This window comes from Cygnus olor, chromosome Z, assembly GCF_009769625.2.
Source record: "Cygnus olor isolate bCygOlo1 chromosome Z, bCygOlo1.pri.v2, whole genome shotgun sequence".
Classification (NCBI taxonomy): Eukaryota; Metazoa; Chordata; class Aves; order Anseriformes; family Anatidae; genus Cygnus; species Cygnus olor.
This window is the reverse complement of record NC_049198.1, coordinates 9,208,893-9,233,834: the sequence shown is the minus strand read 5'-3', so window position 1 is coordinate 9,233,834 and position 24,942 is coordinate 9,208,893. Positions and strand designations below refer to the sequence as shown.

At 45.1% G+C, this 24,942-nt stretch overlaps 1 protein-coding gene across 4 annotated transcripts in view; it reads left to right on the top strand.

The window, feature by feature from the left end:
* Positions 1 to 24,942, top strand: part of FAM219A (family with sequence similarity 219 member A) — a 98,579-nt gene that overhangs the window by 39,438 nt on the left and 34,199 nt on the right. For all 4 annotated transcript variants that reach the window (XM_040542111.1, XM_040542110.1, XM_040542109.1 and 1 more), the window contains exon 2: positions 14,648 to 14,747. In XM_040542111.1, the coding sequence (XP_040398045.1) occupies positions 14,648 to 14,747 (100 nt within the window). The remainder of the gene's footprint in view (positions 1 to 14,647; positions 14,748 to 24,942) is intronic.

Genomic DNA, 24,942 nt, shown 5'->3' with positions numbered 1-24,942 from the left:
GTACTCGCTGCTTTCTGGTGTATGCTATCAAGTGGATTCGGTAGAAATGCATTTATGAAAATGCTCTTGTCTCAGAGGCAAAACCGGGGGGAGGACACAGCTCTCCTGCTCTTGTGTTGAACAGCTTCACCTCTCTGGATCTCAGCTTGACCAGGTATAAAATGGGGATAATGATGCAGACACCTCTCGCAAAAACGCTTTGAAAGATGAAAAGGAGGATAGCTGAGACATGTGGGAAAGAACTCAGCATCACTGCCGGGAGCTCAAATTAAGCTATCTAGGTTTCATGGCAACAAAAACAAAAAGGCAAACAAAAGTTCAGGGAGCAGAGAGTAGACAAGATACTGTGAAGCCGTTCTAGATCAGTAGTACGGTGCCTGGGACATTGCATGTGTTTCTGATCACCCACCTTGAGAAAGACCCTGTAGAACCATAAAGAGATGGTAACAAGAAAGAGACAGAGAAAATAGTGGAATTGTTTCTTCTTCGGGAAATAAATAAAAGGATGCATACTAAGAGGAGGGAAATAGTCAAGGAGGTAGAAAAAGGAGACAAGGTTTTTGTGGGTACCCAGACTGCTACTCCAAAACAGAACTTAGAACAACACAGATCCCAAAGCTGAGTTATAGTGGGGTGAGGGGGAGAGGCTGGGATGTGAACCCATTCCTATGGCTTATGGACCCACTGGCACAGGCTTCACTTGACAGAAAGGGATAGTCAGTGTCTAAGGAGAATGCCCAGAGCTACTTACAAACTGCCACGTTAAGCCTCCTCCCTGATATGGACCTTATGCACTATGAATAGTTTAGAAACAAGACCATTTCTCTGTTCAGATGGACAGGGTTTGCTCTGTTCACAAGCAATGCTTTCTGGATTTTGCTGTAGTCTCATTGTGCCTACCTGGCTGTCTAGGTGTTCACAGCAGGTCAAAATACCCCAAAGTCAGCCATTTTTTATGCTGCTCTGTGGTGTTTGGCCGGACATGGTGCTTGAGCACTTCACAAAGTCTTTGTTTATCTCTGCAGCGCTCCTGCCTGGTGAGGGGGTGGTTTAAAAAGCCCACAAGATCCCCCAGCCCTTTCAAAATCCCATCCCTCTCTCTTATGATTTTGTGGCTGGATGGATAAGGGCTTGAAACAGACAGTAATTCAGGCCAGAACATCATTTGGGGTTTTTGGTGCAGCACACCTCTTGCCTGATGATTATTTTATCCTCCTGATTCATAGCTTTTCTCCTATTCACAGCACATCTGCCGCTCACTTTGGTAGCAGTTGCAAGCAGCACTCAGCAAATTGCACTTCAGGGCTATGAGCCAGGAGCCCAGGAAAGGACAGAGACCTTATTAGTGACCCTTTGTGGGAAATCTGGTTTAAGAGGCTTGGCACACTTCACGTAAGAGCTCAAGAGTAAAGGTCCCAGTTCCCTAGGACAGCCCTGGGTTGTATAACCACGAGATCATCTTTCCTCCTGTGTACTGTTTCCCTGCTCCCTACATGACTTGCAGCTTCTGCAAGAAATCATGTACTTGGGCTTCTCTTCCCTGGTTGCTTAACCCTGGTTCATCTCCAGCATAGGTCTGTCCTGTCCCCTGAATTACCAAGGTAAAGAGGTTACGTGAGTATGTCATTAAAGACTGTTTTATAGCACATAGGTTGCAAGGACTCAAATCAGGCTGCAGCCGCTGTATTTTGGAGCTTGGATAACCAGCCCTGCTGGTTTCGGGGGGTTTTCTTGTAATGTCAGTTCCCTGCAGTTTTAACAGAGGAAAATGGGCTATAAAGGAAGTCCAGCATGACCTGGCACAGCAGCATCAGCGTGGATCAAGGCTGTCTGAGCGCTCAGCTCTGTGCCACTAGCCCTAGCTAAACTCAGGCCACAGGGACAGCAAGGTTACTAAATCCTGCTGATTTCTCATCAGTGCAGGAGGGCTTTTAGAGCTTAACACAGCTGGGGAAGTAACAGCAATGGTACACTCACCATCCCCATCCTGTCTCTTCATTGTCTTCTTGGACCTGTCCAGGAACATCCTTCAGCCCCTCCTAGGTAGCCATCCCATCCATTTCCCCCATCCCCATCCATCTCGAGTCCTACCAGCAGACTGTGCCTCCCCTCCTTCCTTAGCCCCCTGCCCTCATCACCCTGAGGCTGCGATTGCTGAGGGGCTATCACTTAGCAGGGAGGGCTGAAGGAGACAAAATAGATTCCCAGCACCCCAACAAAAAAATTGTATTTGTGTTTATTAAATTATATATTGATTTTTTTTTTTTAAAATGAGGTTGAGAAGTACCCAGAGTGCAAAATTTTGGCCCAGAGAATAGGCATTTGGCAAACGAAAAAAAAACAACAAACTGTTGGAAAATGGACAAACTGTTGGAAAAAAAAAAACAAAATGGAAAGATTTGGGCAGTCACGCTAAGCAAGCAAAGCCCTGCGTGTCTCTCAGCAGCCTGCCTTCCAGCAAGCCTCCGGGAGCCCCTGTGCAGGGCTTTGGGGCTGCTCCATGTCTCCGCGGCAGAAGGAGCAGCAGCCCAAAGGGAGCCAAGCAGCAGGGGCCGGTGAGCGTGTGTCTGAGCCCATCCCAGGAGCACTGATGGCAGCAGCCACCCTTTCATCTCCCTTCCCAGCTCAAGGGCTTCCCCCCGGCGCTGGGGGAAGGGGGTCTGGTTTGGCTTTTTGTGCGTGCGAGGAGCTTCCTTGACCTCCTGGTCGCACCTCGCGCGGTGTTTCCTCTGCAATCTGCTGCATCGCCTCGGAGGGGGCCAGGGACAGATGGCTTGATTTAGGCTGATAAAGGGGCTGCCTTCAAAGGAGAAGCGAGGCGGAAGCTGTCTGGCCTGATATCTCTTTCTGGTGCTGTCAACGGGAGGCTGAGGAGACAAGCTGGGGCCGGATGGAGACCAGCTCCATTGCAGGGAACGTGGAGAGAAACAAATCTCCCCTTAAAAACGCTCTCCTCATGCTGTTAAATGGTGTCTGCTTGCCTTTACTTCAAACAGCTCCTGCCAAGCTGGGTTTACCTCAGTATTTGAGGCATGCTCTGGTCCTCGCTGAGGCTGCTGCACTGTGTGGAAGATAACAGCACTAAGTATCTTCCCTTGCTCTCAAGGGACAGCCGGGGATGTGGCTGGCATTTTGCGTGCCACCAGCTCGAAGCTCAACGTGGTTAAACCCTAACCACGCTTGTCACTTCCCATCCGCAGCCTCCGACAGCACTGCGGCTGTCGAGCACCTCGCTGAGGCCTACCCCTGCTGCGGTGTCAGGCTGGCATGCTGTCCTGGCCCTCTGCAGCCAGCAAACTGCAGTCCTGCAATAACCAGGGAAACGCAAGCCAGCCCAGTGCCACCAGCTTCAGTATGGGAGGAGATGAGAGTTTCCCCTTCTGGGAATAAAAATAGGTTTTTCTTCAGAGATCTTAATTTTGTACTTTTTTTTTTTTCAGGAATGGGAGGGAAAGAAGCGTCTCTGCCCTTTGGAGGCAGAATAATTTGTGAGCTGTGTTCATAAAAATCAGCAATTTCTCTTTAAGTCGGCTCCTGTGCCTTCGTCTTGGCTTCCCTGATTAGTCACATAATGAGATATTTCTAATACAAACGTGTCAGAGGAGAGCCAAGCCAAACAGCACTTTATCAGAGGAGAACCCGTATCCTCCGGCTGCTAATTAGTCACAGAGACACAGGTGTGGATGTGAGGTGGACTCCTATTTTAGAAGCCAAAACGTTTTGTGCCCTCTGAATTTCTTGAGAGCCGTGCCGAAGCAGAGCTTCTGGAGATCTGCCTCAGCTTTCGCATCCCCACCCCTCAGACGGGTTTGCTGTGCTGCTGCTTCTGCTGCTGTTTGCGGGGTTATTTCTGTCACAAGCTTGGCTAAACAGAAACTCTCTCCTTATAAATATGGAAATCTGATGATTGAGCTCTCCATCTCTTGGGACAAGTTCAAAGCGCTGTGCTAAAGAGAAAGAGGCTGCTGAGCACTCTGCTTGGCAGCTTTGTTTTCTGTGCTAGCGAAGAGAAACCAGTAAGATTTTCATGCTAGGATCCACCTTTGCAGGATGTGCAAGTGGCCTCCTTGGCTGTGCTCCGGACAGTGTGCTGCTGACTTTGAAATAAAGCATGGCGAGGTGAGGACAAGAGCAGTCCTTGTCCAAGCTGCCTTCTCAAAGTTGTTAGCCTGTCAGCCTGGGTTATGGGGTCAGGAGACACCTCCTTGTACCTGGGCGGGTACGGAAGCATGGGTTGGCAGAGTCCCCTGCTCTGGGCAGGCTGGTGGCCACCACTGAGATCTCCTCCTGTCTGCAGCATGAGAGGTACACTTGGTGCATGAGTCTTGGGCAGTTGTTGGTCTTTTGGGTTGTGTTGGAAGAGTCAAGGTTTTTAGGTTTGTTAAATGGCTTTTAATGTCACTGGGCATCCATTATTAATGAGAAATCTCTTGGAACCTTCCTCCAAGAGCAGTGGGTCTCCACACTGCTCCTTCAGGGCCTTGTCTGGACTCTGCTTTGCAGGCTGTCTCCTTTTCTTGGCTTTATCAGTGCCTCTCCTTTCTGGCACCAGAAGTGGCTTTGATGTTGGTCAAGTGCACAGGTACTTGCATTCAACATCCTGACTGTTTGCATTTGCTATAGCATCATTCCCAGACCTTCAACATCCCTGGAAAGCAAGGAGCTGAGCCCTTGGGATTTCCCTGCTGGTGACTTTCTCTCTTTTCCTGAGCCAGTTCTGGCTGAGTAGTTAAAGGGAGATGCGGTGATTCCCTGATGAAAGCCCTCACAAGATCCCTCCTTGTCCTTGATTGTGAGTGCAGGCTGAGTAAACTGGAGGCGTAAAAGCACAGCTTGTTGAGACAGCAAGCAGCCCGCCCAGGGTGCCTTGAGTTGAAAGGTAGGATCTGGCAAACACAGAGTAGGTGTGCAATGGAGAAGACATCCTGTGGCTTAGATGTCGATCCAGGGGCTGACAAAAAGATCTACAGTCTTCACGTGTCTCATTTTCCTTCCAGAAGTGACCTTGAGCTGAGCCTCACCAGACTCTGTTGTCAGGTGTGTGGGTCTCCCTGTTGACTTGAGACCTCAGCCAGGCAGCCTGAACAGCCAGACACCCCTGCCATCCTTGAGTGGGGTGAGCAAAGAGGCAAGAGCAAAGCAGAACGAAGAAAGGTTCCTGGAGAAGAACTGAACAGGAGGAGCAATCAAACAGCTCAGAAGAGGCTCTGAGGAAATGGATTAAAGGTGCTGGGGATAGTCCAGAGCAAAAAGCAAGACCTTGTTCATCTTACACACATAGAAATTGAACGTGTAAAAATCAGCTGCCTTTCTATGAAAAAAAAAAACACACAACATCCTAATTGCTAACTGGAGAAGAACAGGTTGCTCCAGAGACATGCTGGGGGTGGTATTACTAAATAACTGAGACATTGAACCACTGACTGAAGCCCTCGGACTGTTGAAAGTTATGGATGTGGAGCCAGCCCCGCCTTTTCCTGCAATTGTTCTTACTTCCAGAGGCTCTGGAAGCCTAGCAACGTAGGATTTTGTCTATGAAGGTGGTTATCCAGTCTCCAGGATATTGGAGAACTTACATCACTGGAACAGGGCTCTCCTACTGTCATTTGTGTTGTGCTGGGACATTTTTGTTGGAATATCTCATCGCTGCAGTGTCTGCTGGAACCAGCCAACGCTTTTAATGTTTCCATCGGGCAAGCTTTGATCTCATCTTTCACGTACAGCTGGAACAGCCTCGCTGTGTGCAGAGGGGCCGGGGCAAGAGAGGATCTGTAAATGTGTATCTGTGTAGGCCCGTGACCGTGGCATGGCACCACTTATATTGCACGTTCTCAACTTTTTTCTCTGGGTGTTAAGGCTGTCCATGGGAAGGAAGCACGGATCCTCTCTGGTGCAAAGCTCATTTTTTTAAATGAGTTTAATTTTTTTTTTTAAATAGTTTTACTCTTGATGATGCCTCTGTAAAGCTTTGAAGGAATGGGGCACACCTTTGAAAGAAGCTCTAGAAACTTACCAACAAGCATGAATTCAATCCCTGAAAGTTGCTGCTGTTGTCCCTCAGGGGCAACACTGTGGCTGAGCACTGCAGTTTTCTATAGGAGGTGCCTATAGAAGCCCAGGCACCTATTCCAGCCCCCAGCCTTCAAACACACCATGACCTTGGCTCTTTTAAGCATTTTGAGGATATCCTCCCTCCTGAGTCGAGGTTTAGGAAACAATTATAAAGTTGCTTGGTTGATTTTGAGGTCCTGGTTTGGCCACATGCCAGTTGCCAAACTGAGTCTTAAAAACAGCTACCAAGGAATTTGTGATGCTTTATTGCCTTAAATAATCATGTATCATTGGTCCTCAGAACCGTGGATGTATAATCAGAGGTACAAAAGGAACGGTGTTAATGCCCTCATGTCTATAACCTTTATATGGAGGGAAATGTTTTGGTATTGAAGCATTCTGAAAACATACCTCAGTTAATAGCTGGTTTTAAACAGTTATTGCATGCCAGCCACTTGTCAAGTGCTGCAGGCATTGGGGAGTGCAATGTGGTATTTCTGTAATTTGCAATGTTAATGATCCAATTTAAGTCCTGTAAAGTTAGCACAAGATACCAAACCTATAAATGCATGTGATAAAAGGGATAGCTTATGCTCGTGTGTGAGAAAAGCCTGGAGGGAAATACAGTGTTAAATATACTCTGTCATGATTGAAAGGAAAGGACCGGGGGCTGGTAGTGCTGCTGGCTTCTCTGAGGGAAATCTAACAGAAATCATGTAATTACTCCCATTTTTCTTCCTTGTCCCTCAGTCGCTTTCCCAAAGCATTCGGTCTACTTACAGATTTGGTGCTTCCTTTGTTACTGTGGACTCCCAGGATTAGTCATACATCATCATCTAAAAAAAGGGACTTTCTTCCCTGTGCTGCAAATGTCATTTCTGATTAGGAAAACAGACATTTGAAACTTCTTGTTCACTTACGCCTTTCTGCTTGTTGCATTTTGTTCAGCCCGAACATTGAAGTCAGGCTGTCCTCTTACAGGGTTTCACAGGAGCGTGTCAACAAGCACGGCGGCACAGAAAGGCAGACTGGCACTTCTCTTCTGGACCCCTTTTAAAGAAAGCAAAGACCTGAACTCCTCATTACCTGCCAGAGGATTAAGCTTCACCTACTGTGGCCGTGCACAGTGGAATGTAATGCTAGTGCAGTTGAGCTGGTTGAGTTTAATTAAGTAGGCTTGAGGTTTTAATCACACACCAATATTAACTCTGCTGGTTTCAGTTGATGAAAAAATAGCTTCAAATACCGGTTTGTCTTATAAATGAATTGAGTTTGAAACTTGGATCCTGTAGTGGGTATTGCAGGCCTGTTTTGTTACTATTCAATAAGATTTGTTCAGCAGTTGCTCAGGAAATAAAAACAGCAGTGTTGTAACTGGTGCATTGGCAGAGCTAGCGGAATGTCAATAAACAGGTGTTGTTTATTAGGTTTTTGAAACTAAGTCAGTAGCTATCAGAGTGTATTTTGGTGCATCACTCACTGTGTCACCAAAATGCCACTTATTTTCCCTAGGTACAAAGTGGCAATGCTAAGAAGGTGTACATGCTGATGAAAAGTGCTGACCATGATGTCCCGGGAGCCTTCTGCTCTGGTCATTATGTGTTTCTAGAGTTCCTTCAACATGTGAGAGTTAGAAAAAACATGTTTTTCTCCAGATCTCCCAGAGAGAAGGTGAAGGCCAGCCATGATCCTTGGAAGTGGTTAGGAAATTTGGATAACCTCTCGTTCCCACAGTTAACTGGTGTTCTGTCTGGCTCAGAAGTGGGCTCCTCTCCTCTTAAGAAGGATGGGGGAGTGAGTGGTTAGAGGCAGTGTCAAGCATCCTGAGGGCAGCTGGACAGAGGTCAGAGCCTGAGGACGTACAGCCTCTGCCATCCCATCCAGGATGGGCCCCAGAAAAGCTGGGGTGCAGATGCTAGGTTGCATCACAGTATGGCTTTCCCCAGCTTGGACAGATTAGTGCTAGGGGACTCCAGGTTTAATTCTCTGTTATCAGTGTCACACTTCACTGTTTGAAAGAATTTGCATTCTTTCTAGGCTGAGCTTTGAGCACTACAGTCTTTTTTCCTGTGCACAGGACAAACGCAGGGTGTGCATTTGCACTCCTGGTTCCTTGACTCAGTAGCTCTGACACCCTGAGCAATAGCACTGGGGTGTGAAAGGGATGTTTTGGCTTTGTTCAGCTTCATGGCACCACTGACTCCTGCATCAGGGGAGTATCTGTTGCCTTGTCACCTGAATGTTTTGTACTGTAAGCCAGATAAACTACAAAACCTTACAGCCACTATAGCCACCTACCAGTTTCCCTAAGTCGTTCCTCCTCCTATATTCCATTTTGCATAAATACAAGATCTGCCATTGCCTTTGATGTCTCTAGAAGATACCAGGGCTATAGAAATCTACCCCTACCATGCTGTGTTTTGTTCCTTCTTAGCTAGACATTTGGTTTATGAATTTTTCTATAATTTTATACTGACCTTCCTGGGCCTCTGATCTGACAGTTCGTATGTTTTTGTGTTTCATGTTTCATATATGTGAGAATTCTCTAGCATTTGATATCTTTTCCAAACCCTGCTTTAGAATCTGAACTGAAATAGTATTAGCACTTGAACCTTTTCCTGTTGTTTAAAGCCATTTCACTATCGCTTCATTGGATCATCGCTCCACATCTATTAAACAAGGACCCTGATATTTCCTGGCAGCTTTGCAGTCTAAGGTAATTGTTTCTTGTTCTGGTGATCAGAAACATGAGGAAAAAAAGACACCCTTTTTCTCTGCAGCAGTTCTTTATGTATCTGAAGACAACTATTATGAGACTCCTTAGTCTTCCCCTTTCTTCTCTGAGCAAATCCATTCTTTTAGTATTCCTGGATGGTTGTAGCTTCAAGCTTTCATCCATAGGAGAGCCAAGGGGATTACATCTTACTTGAAGTAATGGGCTCCAAAACAGAATGTTTAAGCTGGAGCCCGAGGGATAGAGAGGAGAGCATGAGAGACTCTTGTGAGGTTTGCAGGTTACATTCCTGCAGTACATCCCCCTGTGACACTTCCCTTTCTCTTCCAGAATATGCCATTACTGACCATTGTTCAGCTTGACTCACTATAAATCTCACATCCTTTATCCCTCTACTTTTAAGCTTTCCCACATAGATTACACTAATCTGTACACATTTTGTACATCTCAGTTCCCAGTGTTTTAGTTTTTGTGTGTTTTTTTTTGTTTTTTTTTTTTTTACACTCTATGCTTATAGATATTTCATGTTTATATTGTAGTGGTACCTAAAGGCTTCAGAGGTCTGTTGTCTAAAATACTATGAGGCTGTGCTTTTACATACCTACGTGTGCATGTCAGAGTCCCTTCCCTGCAAGCATGCCATCCACAGCTCCATTCCTCAGGACAACCTTGTGTGTCACAGCTTGAGGCAGAGCAAATCTGCAAGTAGCATATGATTTCTGTTCCCAGGGCAGAGAGACTGAAGTTGTGAATACCTATTAGCAGGAGCAATGTTCTAGCCCCGGAGTCCGGTGTGACAACATGGTAATGATAGAAACTTCTCAGTGACCCAAACATATGCCCTGCAATTGGGGTGCATGAGTTTCTCACTTGTTTTTGTGCTAAGTCAGTTTCTCATGCACAGAACATGTATCAAATTTTCAAGCTCATTGTTTTATATGGGGAAAAAAAAGCAAAACACTTGGGCTTGTCCTTTCTTGTTAGCATTTGTTTACAGCACGTGATCCACATGGGCAGCTTCAGAGAGCAGGAGCCTGCTGGGCTGCAAGTACTTGCTGTAGGCCGTCACGCATGCATTGGTACCAGTACTTCCAGCATCTTTAAGTTGGGCAGAAGACAGCAAGCATATCATCGGCCTGTACTGGAGAGAGACAAAGCTAACTGGACGATATTCCTGAGCAGCCAGATCATAATGATGTAGCTGCTGATAATTAGACCGATGCCTCTGAACTGAGGAGAGAAGTGATGGATACAGCCTTGTATATTGGGTCTTTCTATGAGATCAGAGGATGAGGGCACTCTTCCCCCTCTGCTTATCAAAAAGCAGAGCTGCTTTAATGATCACAGAATTCCCCACAGAGAGCAAGGTGGAGAACATCTTTTAGTGGCTGCAGGAATGACTGATCTCGAGGGTTGGAAAGGTGGGCAGGTAGAGACATCTCTGTTACCAGCCCTGCTCTTAAGGGGCAGCTGAAGGCCACAAAAAATGTGTGCCCATTCCCTTCCACATGCACTGGGGTCCCAGAGGAGTCACGGGGCAGGCTTGTTAAGCTCGCAAGATATCAGAGGTGTCAACTGTGAGGGAAGTGAAAGGAAGCTGCATTTCCAGGGGTGTTTCAAGGGCGTATTGGCACCCAGCTCCATTGCTCAGGGTGTAACACTGCAGTTTGCTGGCTGTTTGGGTTATTCCGCCCCATAGTCAGTGTGGGCTACTGCGAGAGGCAGGCGGTAAGAGTAAAAAGACTGTTGACCTGGAAAGGGGAAGAGGAGTGGAACAGAGAAGGAATAAAAACCCTACTGAGCACCACCTGATTTAAGTTTAAAGTGGTTTCAGCTCCCCTCCATTCCCCTGCATACCAAGGATTCACACTGCTGCCGTACCATGAAGGTTCACTGGAACTAATTTCTGATGTTCAGACACGGCACGTTGTACTCACTGCAGGACGTGGCTGTACCTGGCAGGAGGCAGAGTTTTCAAGGTCCATGGTGTTGAGCCCAGAAGAAGAACAAACTGATAAGGAAACACCCCACCGTTCAAATGCTGCTGTTACCCATGCCCAATTAAGCTGTGAGCATGTGGAGAGAAAACTTTGATTAAACTCTGGCCCCAACCAAATGTTCATGCAGAGGTCTGACTGAATGTATTTTTTTTCCCTAGGAGGCATGGGGAGGTCTCAAGAACAGCCAAAAAAACCCACCTAAAATGTATTAAATTCCCAGAGCCATTTTGGAGCCCCTGCAGCCACTTGCCTTTTGATTGGGAGTGTTGTTTGCCTCCAGGTGAGCAGAGAAATCACATCACCTGGCCTGGGACAGGTGACACCGCATAGCTGTGATGTTGGGGTCCGAGCTGAACGCATTGCCTAAGGAAGGCATGTAAAAAAAAGATAAAGCCACAAGTGAATTCCAGTAACAAAAGCACACAGTGAACCTTGGTCTGCTTGTAGGCATCCACAAGCAAAAGGCTAATTAGTCGAGTAAATATTTCTCTGGGTAGATTTGCTACAGAGAGAGAAATGTGTGCTTTCATGATGCACAGAGGCAAGGGGGCAGCCCTAGCTGAACCACAGGAATGCTGTTGTGCTTGTGCTTGTCTGGAGCCCTGCGCATTGCTGCAGAACCAGGGTTATGCCAGTGCCACGGACAAGGCACACTAGTGCTGGGGATGCTGTCCCTGGCCCAGCTCGGTGTCCTTCTGGTTCAGTTTTGCAATTCAGAGGGAGCAGGCCTGGCCCATGCACCGCAGCGGTGGTTGCTCAGGCTCTGCTGTTGCTGCATGGGCCCTTTGCGCCCGTCATGAGTGCTGTGTGGCAGGAGTGTGTGCCCACGTGGGTCTGATGTAGCAGTGAGGTGTGCTGAGGCAGAAGGGCAACATTTTAGGCCTTAGAAATGATTTCCTGGCATAGACTAGTCAGATGAAAGGTCTCACCTACCCCTTCATTGTGTCCCCATGAGGACGAGAACAGGGTGAGCCCCCAGTGTTACCTCCCTGGTTCACTCTCTCCAGAGATCTGTGCCTCTAGGGCTGCCTAAGCTCGCAGCAGAACTTTAGTATTTGGTAATCCTCATGGATATCCCTTCCATGCATTTATCTCACCCTGTTCTCAGCCCTTTTTAGCATCCACAGTAGCCTGTCACCTGTTGTATGGAGAAGTACTGAGTTTGTTTCCAGCTGCTGCATGTTAACTGCCACTTGATAGCCCTTTCTTGTAAAAAATAAAGGCTGGCTGATCCCTATTCACCTTCTCATCCCACTCTGGATCATTTAAACTTCTCCCAGATCCCCTGTCCATTGTCTCTTCCTGGCTGAAGAGTCCTGGTCTGTGTCGTTCTGGTCATCTTATGGAACCTGTCATCCAGGATCTCTTCCTTGAGTGACAGAAGCTAGCTGCAGCTCACCATTTTCATTTGTGAAGTTGGGATTTTTTTTTCTTCTGTCTGCCACTTTTATCTTCATTTAATTTCAACTGTTGTACTTTTACCATTCAGCTGCCATACTTTCTCATTCAGTGTGGGTATTAAAAACCTGGCATTTTTCTTCGTAAAAATAGGTTTTTTAACCTAAAACCCTTGTGATTTATTATTCATGCCTAATCACGTTCTCCCAGATACTGGCTTGGTTGTCTGCAACTTACTGTAACCTTTCTCACCATATTATTAAACTGCTTCTGCACTACTCTGGCAGTGGCTACGTTTTAGAGGAAGGTTCAGCATTATCTATTTTGTGTCATTGAATGCAGAGTCTTGTAAGAACCATCCATTTTAAGTGCTGTCAAAGAACGCCTACTGGACAGTGCAAGGGAGCAGAATTTTGATAAAATAATGCTACATGTGGTATTTGACCAGTTTCTATTAAGATAGAGCCTAATTCAAGAATCATATCTTATCTCTTAAGCACAGTGTGTTAAAAAGAGCTAAAGAATTAAAAAGAATTAAAGAGAAGGCAGGCACTGGGGTGGAAAGATGGTGGCTGAGGTGGGCAGGAGCTCTGGATCCCTCGGGTGCAACCCCTGCCCAAGCAGGGACACACAGAGCAGGGTGCCCAGGCCCAGTCCAGGTTGATTTTGAAGATCTCCAAGGAGGGAGTCCCCACAGCCTCTCTGGGCCACCTGTGCTGGTGCTCTGTCACCCACACAACACAGCAGTGCTTTCTGATGCTCAGGGGAACCTCCTGTGCTCCAGTTTGTGCCCATGGCCTCTTGTCCTGGCACTGGGCACCACTGGGAAGAGCCTAGCTCCATCCTCTTTGCGCCCTCCCTTCAGGTATTTACAGACATTGGTGAGATCCCCCTGAGCCACCTTTTGTCCTTCCTGAACAGCCCCAGCTCTCTCGGCCTCTCCTCACAGGAGGGGTGCTCCAGCTCCTTCATCATCATGGTGGCCCTCTGTTGGACTCTCTCCAGTGTGGCCATGTCTCTCTTGTCCTGAGGGGCCTGAACTGGACCCAGCACTCAGGTGCAGCCTCCCCCGTGCTGAGTAGAGGGGAAGGATCATCTCTGTAGACCTGCTGGTGATGCTTAGCCTAATGCAGCTGAGAATGCTGTCACCCTTCCACCCTTCATTGCTGACTCACCTTCAACTTGGTGTCCACCAGGACTCCTTGGTCCTTTTCTGCAGATCTTACTGACTGAAGGAGAACTCACTGAGCTCACAGAGTGATTGCTTTCTGAGGGAGCAGAGCAACAGTCCCTTGCTTTGAAACTCGCTGACTGGCTTGCATTGCTTACAGGTGTCAGTGCCAAATCATGGGTTGCATTTTTACTAGAAAATCTGTAAAAAAAAAATTACAAACTCCAGAAACTGAGAGGTGGACAATATTAATTAGCGAGTTTGGAGTGGTATTTACTGATCTTTAGTTTCTCATGCCTTGCTCCATTTCTACAAACTGATGGTTTCTTCAGATATTGGACTTAATATTGGATGTTTGTTTTCCCTGTGCAGCTGTACCTATTATAAATCAGAATTTATATACCCATATATGTATATATATGTGCGCATGTTCAATTTAGTTTCTAGCTTCTAGGTGGGAAGAAGTGAACATATTGGAAAATCAGTGGTGCTAAATAGAAATAGGTCCAACAGGTTTGGAATTTGACGTGAAAGGATTTTAAATACTTTCATCAGTGCTGGAGCCAAGTGGCTTGGTAGCTTGTCTCTGTATGAATGCTCTGATACACTGTAACGTTGAGTACAGCGCTACCTGGATTAGGTTGTCTGCAAGAGGCCGCAATGGCGCAGATTTAAGTTTTGGGAGCTTTTGTTTTAGGGGGATTCCAGTAAAAGCTGCTGTGCTGACAGACACTGAAATTAAATCTGCCCATTTAGCCACAAAATTGGTCCAGTATGGGAAGTACAGGCTTCTTCGTTCTTCTCCAAGATGGACCGGAGATTGAATTCACCTTTTTATTTGGTTTTAATTCCTTCTGGGCAAGACTTTCACACGGCTGGTCACAAGCTTTTTAGTTTTAATCATGAGCTTGACCGATCCACTTATAACTGAGTTGAAACTGTAAGTGTATTTCATACGACACACCGAAGAGTCATCACATGAAAACGGCTTGGGACTATTGCCAGCCCAGGCTGATTTTGATCTGGTGACCTACGCTCCATATTATATTCCCAGTATCATCCATCGTGTTTCTGATGTTGAAATCTGGCATTTCCAGAGGTAGTTTTAACATATTAAACATGCTTCCAAAGTTCTGTGATTTTCCCCTAGGTTTCAGCCATTTAAAACACCAGCATATTCTCTGCTTCCTCTGAACGCGGGTGGGGATGGACTAGCCTAGTAGCCAGTTAGAGAAGTGACTGCGTAACTTTTAGCTAAACTGTTCTGTTCTGTTTCATTTTCTATCTCTACAGGATCCAACAGCTGCGTCTATTTCGGACAGAGATTGTGATACGAGAGAGGGAGAGACTGTAGCCATGAACTATAAGCCGTCCCCACTCCAAGTGAAATTAGGTGAGTCTTTGCTGATGAAGACCGAGAAGGCTGAATCTAAGGTCCGTAATATGGTGAGGTGCTAGTGGGATCATAAGCAGATCTCCATTTGTATGGCTGAACATGCCAGCTCAGCTCAGAAATCTCACAGAGCAGTTTATCGGTGTGATTCTGCTGCTCAGGGAAGTGACCTACAAACATCGAAGGACACTCTGTCTTGGGCTGTGGTAGAGGTCTTCCTGAAAAGGAAGGAACAGCTTTTTAAACCTACAGAATTTCATCAAGCTAAGATTAAGGCTTGGCCAGAAAAAGAATGAAGATAATACAGAGGGACTGTAAAAAGAGGACAGGATGACTGCAAACAAAAGGGAGAGGAACAGAGACTTGGACCATTACCAGGAAAAGACAGAGCTGTGTTGTTGTGAGGTGGAGGGACTGTAGGTTTGTAATGGTTCACAAAGAAATACTCATGCTGTTTCTGAGCACTGTGTCTGAAGTTCTGGAAGCAGCAGCATATATTAGCACAACACATTGCTTCCACACAAAGCTGATGCTTACAAGAGGACAGTAATCCACACATTGCCATCCTGATTCCAAAACCTGAACCTCTATTGTGCCATACAGACTCAAGACCCTGACAAAGGGCATGTCAAAGGAATAATGTGGTTTTTGCTCAGAGCATGGGTAAAAAATGGTCTGGGAAATTTCCAGATGGGAGCAGGAAGCAGTCCCCTAGTTGTCCTTCACATCAGAATAAATGACATTGATGGGATGCTGCTGGAGCTGATTGAGGGTGACTGTGCCATGTCAGGGAAGGCTCTGAAAAAGGTGGATGCCCAGATGTTCAGTGGCATAGCCCTGAGCCCTACCAAATGAATGACAGGGAAGGTCAGCAGACAGCTAAAGTCTGAACAAGATTTGGGAACATGTGAGCATCGTTACGTGGTTATGAAGAGATCTTGTCAATAGGTAGGTTTTACCCAAGGACATTAAGTACTGCTGCAAACAGTGGTGTTGGCTTCATTGGTAAGAGGAGCTTTACACCAGGAAAAGTCTGGAAGCATTTGTGCAGTCTCAAGAGTCTGCTGGAGTTTATGGGAGATTGAATAATAGACAAATCTGGTCATTGCAGTGCATAAAGGAATTTTGTAGGCTAGGTCTATGGACAGTGAAGGGAAAGAAAGTAGTTGAATAAATGATCTTGAAGAAGGAGTGACTAGGGAGGAAAAGAGACATAAAGTTGGATGTGCAAATGCAGCAAGGTTATGCAGCAAGGTGGAAGACCTTGAACTATTGATAGAGGATATGAGCAAGTGCATTGGGACAGTATATCTGTCCTGCAATAGCAATCATAAGTACTCTAAAAAGGGCAGCTGCTTTTCAGGAAATGGCAGAAAGCAGCTGTATGTGTTAATGACAGCTCAACTCACAGTTTGGTAAAAGATAATCACTGCCAGCATGCCATATGCCACCAGGATCCTTTTTCACTACCGAAAGAGTTCTGTGATGTTATTAGAGAGATAATTACTACTGCAGTAGTTGTTTTGGATAATTTAACATCAGGAATTAGGTTGGAGAGCAATTGATACTATTATTGGTAGGTCTGAGACATTCTTGCATTTCTAGACAATAAAGATATCCTCCAGAGATTCACTAATGTGACAGAAAATGGTGCTTATTTTAGACTTGGCTTTGGTAACACATGAGGACATTACAGAAGATCTGATCATCAGAAAGAGATTTGGATTCAGAGATAATAAGTTTGATTCATGCAAATTAAATGTAAAGGTAATTTAAAATAGATCTGTAACAAATTTCAGTTTTATAAAGTAAGTGCATAACCAGAGGCAGTGAATTGAGAACCCCGGGGAATTCACATTAGGTAATGGTGAAGGAGAAACTATCAGAAGAAAGGAGAGTGTTAATGGACTTCTCTAACAGTCATTTCTTTTAGAAGTTCATTAATGACAAAGGGACAAAAAGTAGGAGGGAGTTGGAGGGAGACATCAGTACAATAAAGACTCAGAAATACCACAGAGGAAAGGCATGAAAACTAAAGTAATAGAAATGAGAAAAATATGACAGGAGCAACTCAGTCTGCTGTAAATTGAAGTTTACCAACTGGAAGTGAGTAAGGAAAAGAAAGCCTGATATGATTGCAAGATAAGTAATTATTAAAATGGACTAATACATAAAAATATGCCATAGTTATACCTTTGCAGAGTTTCCCAGCTTTTTTCCAAACATACAGATACAGCAGAATGATTAGTTCTTCTGCCAGAACTTCTGCTTTATCATGTAGGGAAAATTTTATTGCATTTGGCCACTGCTGAATGCTATTACCCACCATTAAAGTGGGAAAGGTGGATATTAGAAGAGTCTGAATGACTTTTTCCAGTAGATAAAGGTGTATCACTGCTATTGTGAAAGGCCAGGGTAAGATGTTTGCAATGCAGTGTAACAATCTCATCACTTCAGTTCCACCAAAAGGAATTTAGAGTGGGCTTGGTATAGATGAGAAGTACATAAGACGAGTGATTTGAAAGCCTGTCATATAACAGAAAACTAAAAGAGGTTGGCATATTGTACCTGGTAAAAGCAGGATGGAGAAAGGATCTGCTTGCCTTACATAAATCTTTCAGGGAGTAAATATCAGGAACAAAAAAGAAATATTTGACATAACAGATGGTGTAAACATTGGAAAAGTTAAGCATAAATTGTGAGGGGTATATTACATCTGGAAATTAAAGCATGCTTAACCATGAAAGTAGGGACAGGCTCAACTGGCGTCTTCTGGGAATAACAGAAAACATCCAAAACTTGTATTGTATTAGAGCTCCACAGAGTTATAGAAGGACACAGGCTCCAGGACCTGCTAGTGCTCCTGCCTAGTGAATGCTCGGTGCTGACCACACTGTGCTTATGAAGATCATAGTTGGTGAAATCTACCTGCTTAAGAGGAATTGTCCAACCACACTGACAAGCATGTTCCTGCCTGGGCTCCAGAGAAAAGTCTGCTCAAAACCCTCCTCTCCCTGTGGATACAGCGTGCCTCTTCAATTAGGTGAACGCATATCTAACAGAGTTTGGATTGACTCTCTACTCTTAGCCATACTCTGATGATTGCTAGGTTACCTGGGCCAAAACGAGACTGATGGTATTGTCTGCAGCCAGTGTAACATGCTTTTAATCCACATCAGCTCCTGCTGCTGTCGTTCTTAAAATCTGCCTGACCTTTGCAATTTTCAAGCAGCTTAATGTCTCACATCTCCCAGCTCTGGCTCCTTTTCTTCCAACTCAGTCTTTAGTCTCTTCTGCATTAAACTCATCAGGATTTGGATTGCTTTTTAATCCCTTTAAGCCTAGACAAAGTTAAGGTAGTACATAAATGTTTAATAGCTTACCTGGCAAAGCTGTTGTTGGGGATGGTAGTGACTAGGGTTTTAATCCTATTGCAAGTTTTCTGTATGGATAGTGGCATTTTTCACTGTTAAATCAGAATCAATTGTTCAAATGTCAAATGCTCTGACGGAAGGTTGATAAATGTCATTTTATACTCTGTGAGGATTCATATATAAATCTGTCATATGTGCTTGCTGGAAGCTTGGTTTAAATGAGCTCAATTAAATAGCAACCCAGCATGCATAGAAGTTTTGCTTCCAGAGCCTACAGTGATTGAAGTGTGACAGAAATTGTGCTGTGCTGCATGCTCCGAACATAGATTTATCCTGCTGCTTGTATGTCCTTTCTATGGTTGTTCCTCTGCCCCATAAGTAAATACGTTTCATTACCACATGTTTGCTTGGGGGTCAGTTAGATACAAGAAAATCTTCACAGGTGGCTTTTATTTCTAGTAAGTTCCTAAAGATTACACCTGGTTTGTAAGTGGAATAGTAAAGTATTTGGCTTGTTGCTGGTACCACATCTAAAAAGAGACAAACTTCACATGAAGGGAAAGTAACTTCTCCTGCTTCATGTAATTCATCATCTTAAGACTTACAGATACTGTATCCATATTAATTATGTATTTCTTACTTTCCTAACACTCCCATTTTGTCTTTCTGTTGAAATTTCAGGACTCAGCCATGCTTCTTTCTTGCCTGCAAATCATTTGATAAGGAAACTCCTGACAGCACTGGGGGGGTTGGGCGTCCATTAGTGCTGGGAGATGTCTCCAGCACATCCTTATTAGGAGGCATATCCAGATGGAGCACATACCACAAGCCTTTGGAAAACAGAGAGAGTTGTGATAAGGAGGGGGAGGAATAGAATAATCCCTAAGTGTAAATCTCGGGGGCTCCATATCCACTAGAAGGTAACAGATCCCCGCGGGATCCCCACGAGATGACATACTATTTTAATGAAGTTTATGCCATCTGTTTTTCTATTTTGCATTTTTAATTTCACTTCTTTGTGCTGAAATCCCCATCCAGACAGTCTGTCTGTCTTACCTAGCAGGCAGTGATGTGACAGTTTGCGTTAAAACAGGTAGTGTGGCAATGGGTTGCAGCACAGGCTACGGTGGTGATGAGGGGCTGTGGCAGTGGCATCTTTATCAACACATCCTCCACACCAGGAGCTTGGCAGTAAATCCCCCACATCCCTGTCTGCAAGACGAGAGAGAGGCAGACAGACAGAGCGACTCATAGCAGCATCCCTCTGAGACCTGCTTCCTTTTCTTACTCAGTGTCCTGACTAGCATGCAGGCTGGCTTCGACACAGGCTTTCATACAATCTCAGCTGCTGTAGAGGGAAGGAAAGCTGCCGTGTCCAAGGCATGACACCTGGCCAGTACACTTAATGGGCTGGAGGGAAATATTCCACCCCAGAAGGGGCTCACTGGATGTAACTGGCTTCAGGCAAACGAAGTAACAAGGGCTGATGATGGGTATCGAAAATCAAGCTGCCATTAGGGGGTTTCAATTGTTTTGTGGAAAATTAGAGAGGCTCTCCTTGGACGTGGGTTCTTGAAAAAGAATAAATCTTCCCCATTTGTGAAAATGCTTTCTGGGCTAGATTCAGGGGAGGCTCGAATGGTGCAGTCAATCCCTTTCTTCCCAGCCTTCTGACCTCCTAATTATTCTCTGTGGGCTCTTTCTTTTAGACGCCCATCAGGGGTGCAGTGCACCTGATGTCAGCACTTCCTTGCTATCTTTAGTTTAGCTAGGTTCCGGAGCAGTTTCTTAACTGCTTCTTTATAAAGTTGCCAGTCAGCTAATGGGGAAAGATGGGTATTTTTGGAGGGCTCTTGTCTGCTTAGATGTAAGCACCTTCTCTCCTTGAGCTAGCTAGAGAAATATGGCACTACTTCGGAAGATTGTTCAGTGGGGTGCCTAAATGTATGTGATCAGCAAATGTCTAATCTAGCACACTGGATCCCACCTAAAGACTGAGTGAGCTACATGCAGATATAGTCCCAAAAGGAAGCCTATTTCGTATCGATGCTGGCTTGAAAATATTTGTGGTTTTTATTTTAGATTTTGTTAGCAAAGCTTCTTGTAAAAAGTGACCTGAATTGCAAATGTAGCAGATAATTTTCCCACTTTTCCTAGCTACAGTTTTGTTTCACTTCCAGCTTAGATCTCATGCTGGTATTTATGTAAGTACCAAAAAAACACAGTGGCTGGTACTAGTCAGCCTGGTAAGGAGAAGCACATGTCACAAAGTTGCCTTTAATGTAAGTTTCTGTTGTTCAATTATATAACCTGCCAGCCTAACCAGAAACTTCCCTTGCTTCAAGAGGCAGGAAGCTGTCCTACAGCTAACAGAGCAGAGCTATTTCATGAATTAATAGGGTACTAACACTTTGCTGGGGCCAGCTGCATTGTAGGACGTTGCTTTTTTTCTCCAGGAGACGCTGCACAGATCGTTCTTAGAGCAGGTCAGCCACAGCCGTGTTACTGTGGGGGAGGAAATTATGCTCTCCTGGAGCCTGGACCTATTGCTAGGGTGAGCATAAAAGCATCTTGAGTCATCCCAGCCTGGCCTTTCGGCTTTCTGTATGACAAGAAGGAGATGAGAGCAACCGAGCAGCCACAGTGGGGCCTGAGTCAAGCAGGTGGCTCAGGGTGAGGTGAAGAAAGGAGAAAAAGCTGTGCTCTGACACATAACCGTAGTGCTCGCCCTCCAAGGAGAAATGAGATCTCAGATTAGGCCACCAAGGCTTTTTGTCTGCTTCTGTTTCTATCTGTACCTGCCCCACCTCTCCATGGTGTTATTTTTCAAAAAAAAAAAAAAAAAAGCGATGAAGTTAAAAAAAAAAAAAAGCATACTTAAAGGATATGTCAAATGTCCTGAAAGATACAAGAATTTATGAGTAAATTTTTCACTTTTTTTCTCTATTATACTTCTACATACCATACAGAATATGCTATATACCATATCTCTTTTTCAGCTCAAAGCACTCTACAGATAGCCAATTAAGTTTTACATCAGCCTGTTGTATGGTATAATCTTATAATACCTGTCAAATCCAACAATAAGTATACAAAGCATGTTTGGATAATGAGGAAGAGATAGCAGGAAACAAAATATTTTTTCATCTGTGCTGGAGTAGAGTAGAGTTAGGATAGGATAGGATAGGATAGGATAGGATAGGATAGGATAGGATAGAATAGAATAGAATAGAATAGTTGGAAGGGAGCTTCAAAGATCTTCTTGTCTGACTTCCTGACCACTTCAGGGCTAACCAAAAATTAAAGGCTTTTAATGAGGGCATTATCCAAATACTATTTTTGAGGCAAATGCTGCAGTTGGGGTTGACCGGGATTATCCTTGAATTTTGCAAGAGGCTGTTGCAGGTCTTGTTTAAACTGAGAGGCTTGCCAAGAGGATCATCAAAAAGGGAACCCAGTGGTACCCAGTGCTGGAGTGCAACGTATGGAGATATAACCGGGCTGTGAGGGAATGGGCCCCATCCCTACCTGTTGCTCATCACTCCATCACTGGCCTTCTCCATATACAAATATCCTAAGATTTTACCTGATGGCAGGAGAGGATTTTGTATCTCTGCCTTTCGCAGTCTCAAGCTGGGGACAGGGATTCTGCACAGAGACACCAGTCAGGTGTGTCCACTTCCAAACACCAAATTACTTCTCTTGTGCTATTGGATTAATTCCTGCTTGTTAACAACATTCTCCGAAACCTCAATCACTTAACTTGAATGATGTTCACTTACAGCAAGCAACTCTGGTAAGGGTGAAATGGCAGCAGAAATCCTGTCCCAAGGAAATTCAACACGTTGTTCCCCAGTGTGCTTGAGTTGGAAAAACTAAGGATCTAATTTATGGCTGGACCCCATCTTAGTGGAGACTGGAGTGAACAAAGGCATAATCCACTTGGGGACAGAGGCTAACAGCACAAGCTTTGGTGTTGACTCCTGCCTTCCAGCCTGCTGCTGTGCATTTGTGGCAGATATTAAATTGCCATACTGTCAGGGAGGAGTAGTACTGGGAATATCAGTTAGTGAGCTGAGAATTACAAAGCCCTCAGGGTTCAACATAACAAAATTTGTGCATTTCTGGTTGAAACTTTACAGATGGTCTCTGGCCCACTAAAGGACAGGCTGCCTTTAACTCTCCGTGCTGCTTCTGAAATGGATCTTTCAATGTGTAATTATTTAACTCGTGTAGCTATTAAACCACTCTCATAAGGTTGCGTATGGGTTCAGAACTTGTTCTAAAGCAGATCCACTGAAGAGACACAAAATCCACAGTGGAGTAACCTGTCCCAGTGCTGTTCAAAAGGATGCCTCACTCAGAGACTCCCTGCCAGTGCTGTTTTTGCCAGAGGTCAAGATGAAAAAGTGGCTCTGGGAGATGCCATCCCAAAGGGAGTACAGGTATCAAGCTTCTTGTGCAGTCTGAATTGTTGGAAGCCTGCATCCTTGGCTCTTTTTCTGCATCATCTCTTCCCAGTCTGCTTCACAGCTTGTGACTTCTAAGTGTTTCAATACAGAAAGTAGAATAATAAGGGAAGGTTGTAGCAGACTGGACAAATCAATGCCATTAGTGTATCCTTTTGTCAGTACCTCAAGTACTGTACTATTCCCAGTTGTTCTTCTGTAACAAGGCGATTAATGTTAATTAGGTACAGCAGCTGTTGTTTCTGGGAAGAAGCTCTGTAGGTAAATTAGGGAAACATTTTATAAAAAAGCTGTATCTCTTTAGCTGCGTCCCCAGGTTCCAGCTCTATTGACAAAACTGCAGATTTCCGTATCCATAACGGTTTGCTTGGCGACCTCAAATGACATCATTACCTTAAGTGCACAAAGCCATTTTCCTCCCTTGGGAGCACCCATTTCCTTGAACACAGTCTGTACTTTGTAGGGGGGGGGTGAGTAATGTGGAAGCCAGAGCGCAGTGGCAATATAGCACTGCTATTGATTTTCTTCATGAAGACAGAAGTGCAGCCTACCACTCGGAGGTCTCCCGGGGCTGGGAGGAATTTATTTAAACATTATTTCATATGTTATTACTCTTACCATTTGTGAGAGAAATTGTGTACGCAGATTTATTGCAGCATCCTTCCTGTAGGATATCTCCAGGCTGTTTGGAAGGGAACGACAGAGTGAACAGCTGCATCACGTTAAGGGCAGCAGGGCTGTCCAAAGGGGCAAGGACGAGGGCAGAAAAACAATTGTGACAGGCATGTTATTGCAGATTAGCTAGAGGAGAAACGGAGGGGCAGAAAGGAAGAGGTGTGTGAGATGCTGTAGCTGACACAGGCACCAGTAAACAGTAAAGCCATTAAGAGAAACTGGAATCGAGCAACCCAGTGGGGTTCAGCAGGGATCTCTGGGCAGGAGGATGTGTGTAGATGGGTGAGACAGAGGGGTGGGAAGAACCAATCAGCAAAGCCAGAAGCAAAGCAAAGCATGGACAAATAAATATGAGTAAATATGAGTATGATGTGGCATGATTTACAGTTACACCAAACGATCCTAGTCTTTCTGTCACTGCTGTTCAATTTGTTGGGCCAGCCCACCAGGGTCTTACTGCCCCTCCCAGCCCTCCTCCATCATGCGTGCACCTCTCCTGTGACAAGTCAACTGCATATCCACCTGCCTCACCAGCCGACAGACACACGTGCACTCACATCTTGTATCGCACACAGCAGTCTTGACTAACACGGCTTCAGATAAAAGGTCGTTTAGGAGGAGGCTACGAGCTAGCTGTATTATTCTGATGGGCAGTATCTGACCATCCTCTGGCCTCGGAGCTTTTACAGTATAAACAGACGTGGTAGTCCAGGAAAGTGAGCTAATCCTGAAGGTCTGCTTCTGCACAAGTTATTTCACTTTGTAATCAGAATGTGCCAAAGCATCTGAATGGAGGTTTTGTGCTTGAAGCAGAAGACCAGAGCTGCAAATTACAGGTTCTCTTTTTTGCGCTGCCCCGACCTGCCATAATCTGTCACAAATGTAAGAAGCAGCTCAGATCATGTCCTGCTTATTTCACTAGCAGAAGGTTGTGAGGTAAACAAATTAAGCAAATTACCGAGAGTCTCTGATAGAAGGAGGGAAAAACACAGTAATTGAAGTAGTGATTAGAATAAAAACTACCCTGGCAGAACCTAACCACAGCAGTGAACACCCCAGCAGCGATAAGCCCGTGGTCTGTTCAGAGGTCTCATTACATGGTGCATATTGCTCCCACTGCTGCTTTCTGTGAAGCAAACAGAGACCCAATTTAGAAGAGTATTCACCCCCAAAGATGATGTGGACTTTGTTCCTGACATTAAAAAGACTAACACCAGCTGTGCTGACAAAGCTACTTGCTCAGGTGCTGGCACCTTCGACAAAAAACGACACAGGAAAGGGGTGATAGAACTAAGTTTTCTGGCTTCAGAGGGCCTCATGTCCTCAAATGTAGGTTCCACCTGTTCCTCTGGCCCTCTGCAGGGAAACATTTCCCCCACTCTGACTGTTTGTATAATTCCTTCCTTCTAATATCTCTGCTGGTAGATGAGTTCCTGTGTAGCAGTCAAGGGAAGCCGGTAAAGCCCAGTGCAATTAATGTAAACTGGCTCCAGAACAGACCACAACATCCACACACAAGGTTGGATGATGCTTTTTTTTTTCTTTTTTCTGTGTTTGATTTATTAATGATAAGCCTTAAACTGTACCTGACAGCTAACTGAATTTGTTCTGACTATTCAGTGGTGTGGGCTCCCCCTTTGTCTTCTCTGTGCTGCACACTCAGCTCTTAACTGGGAA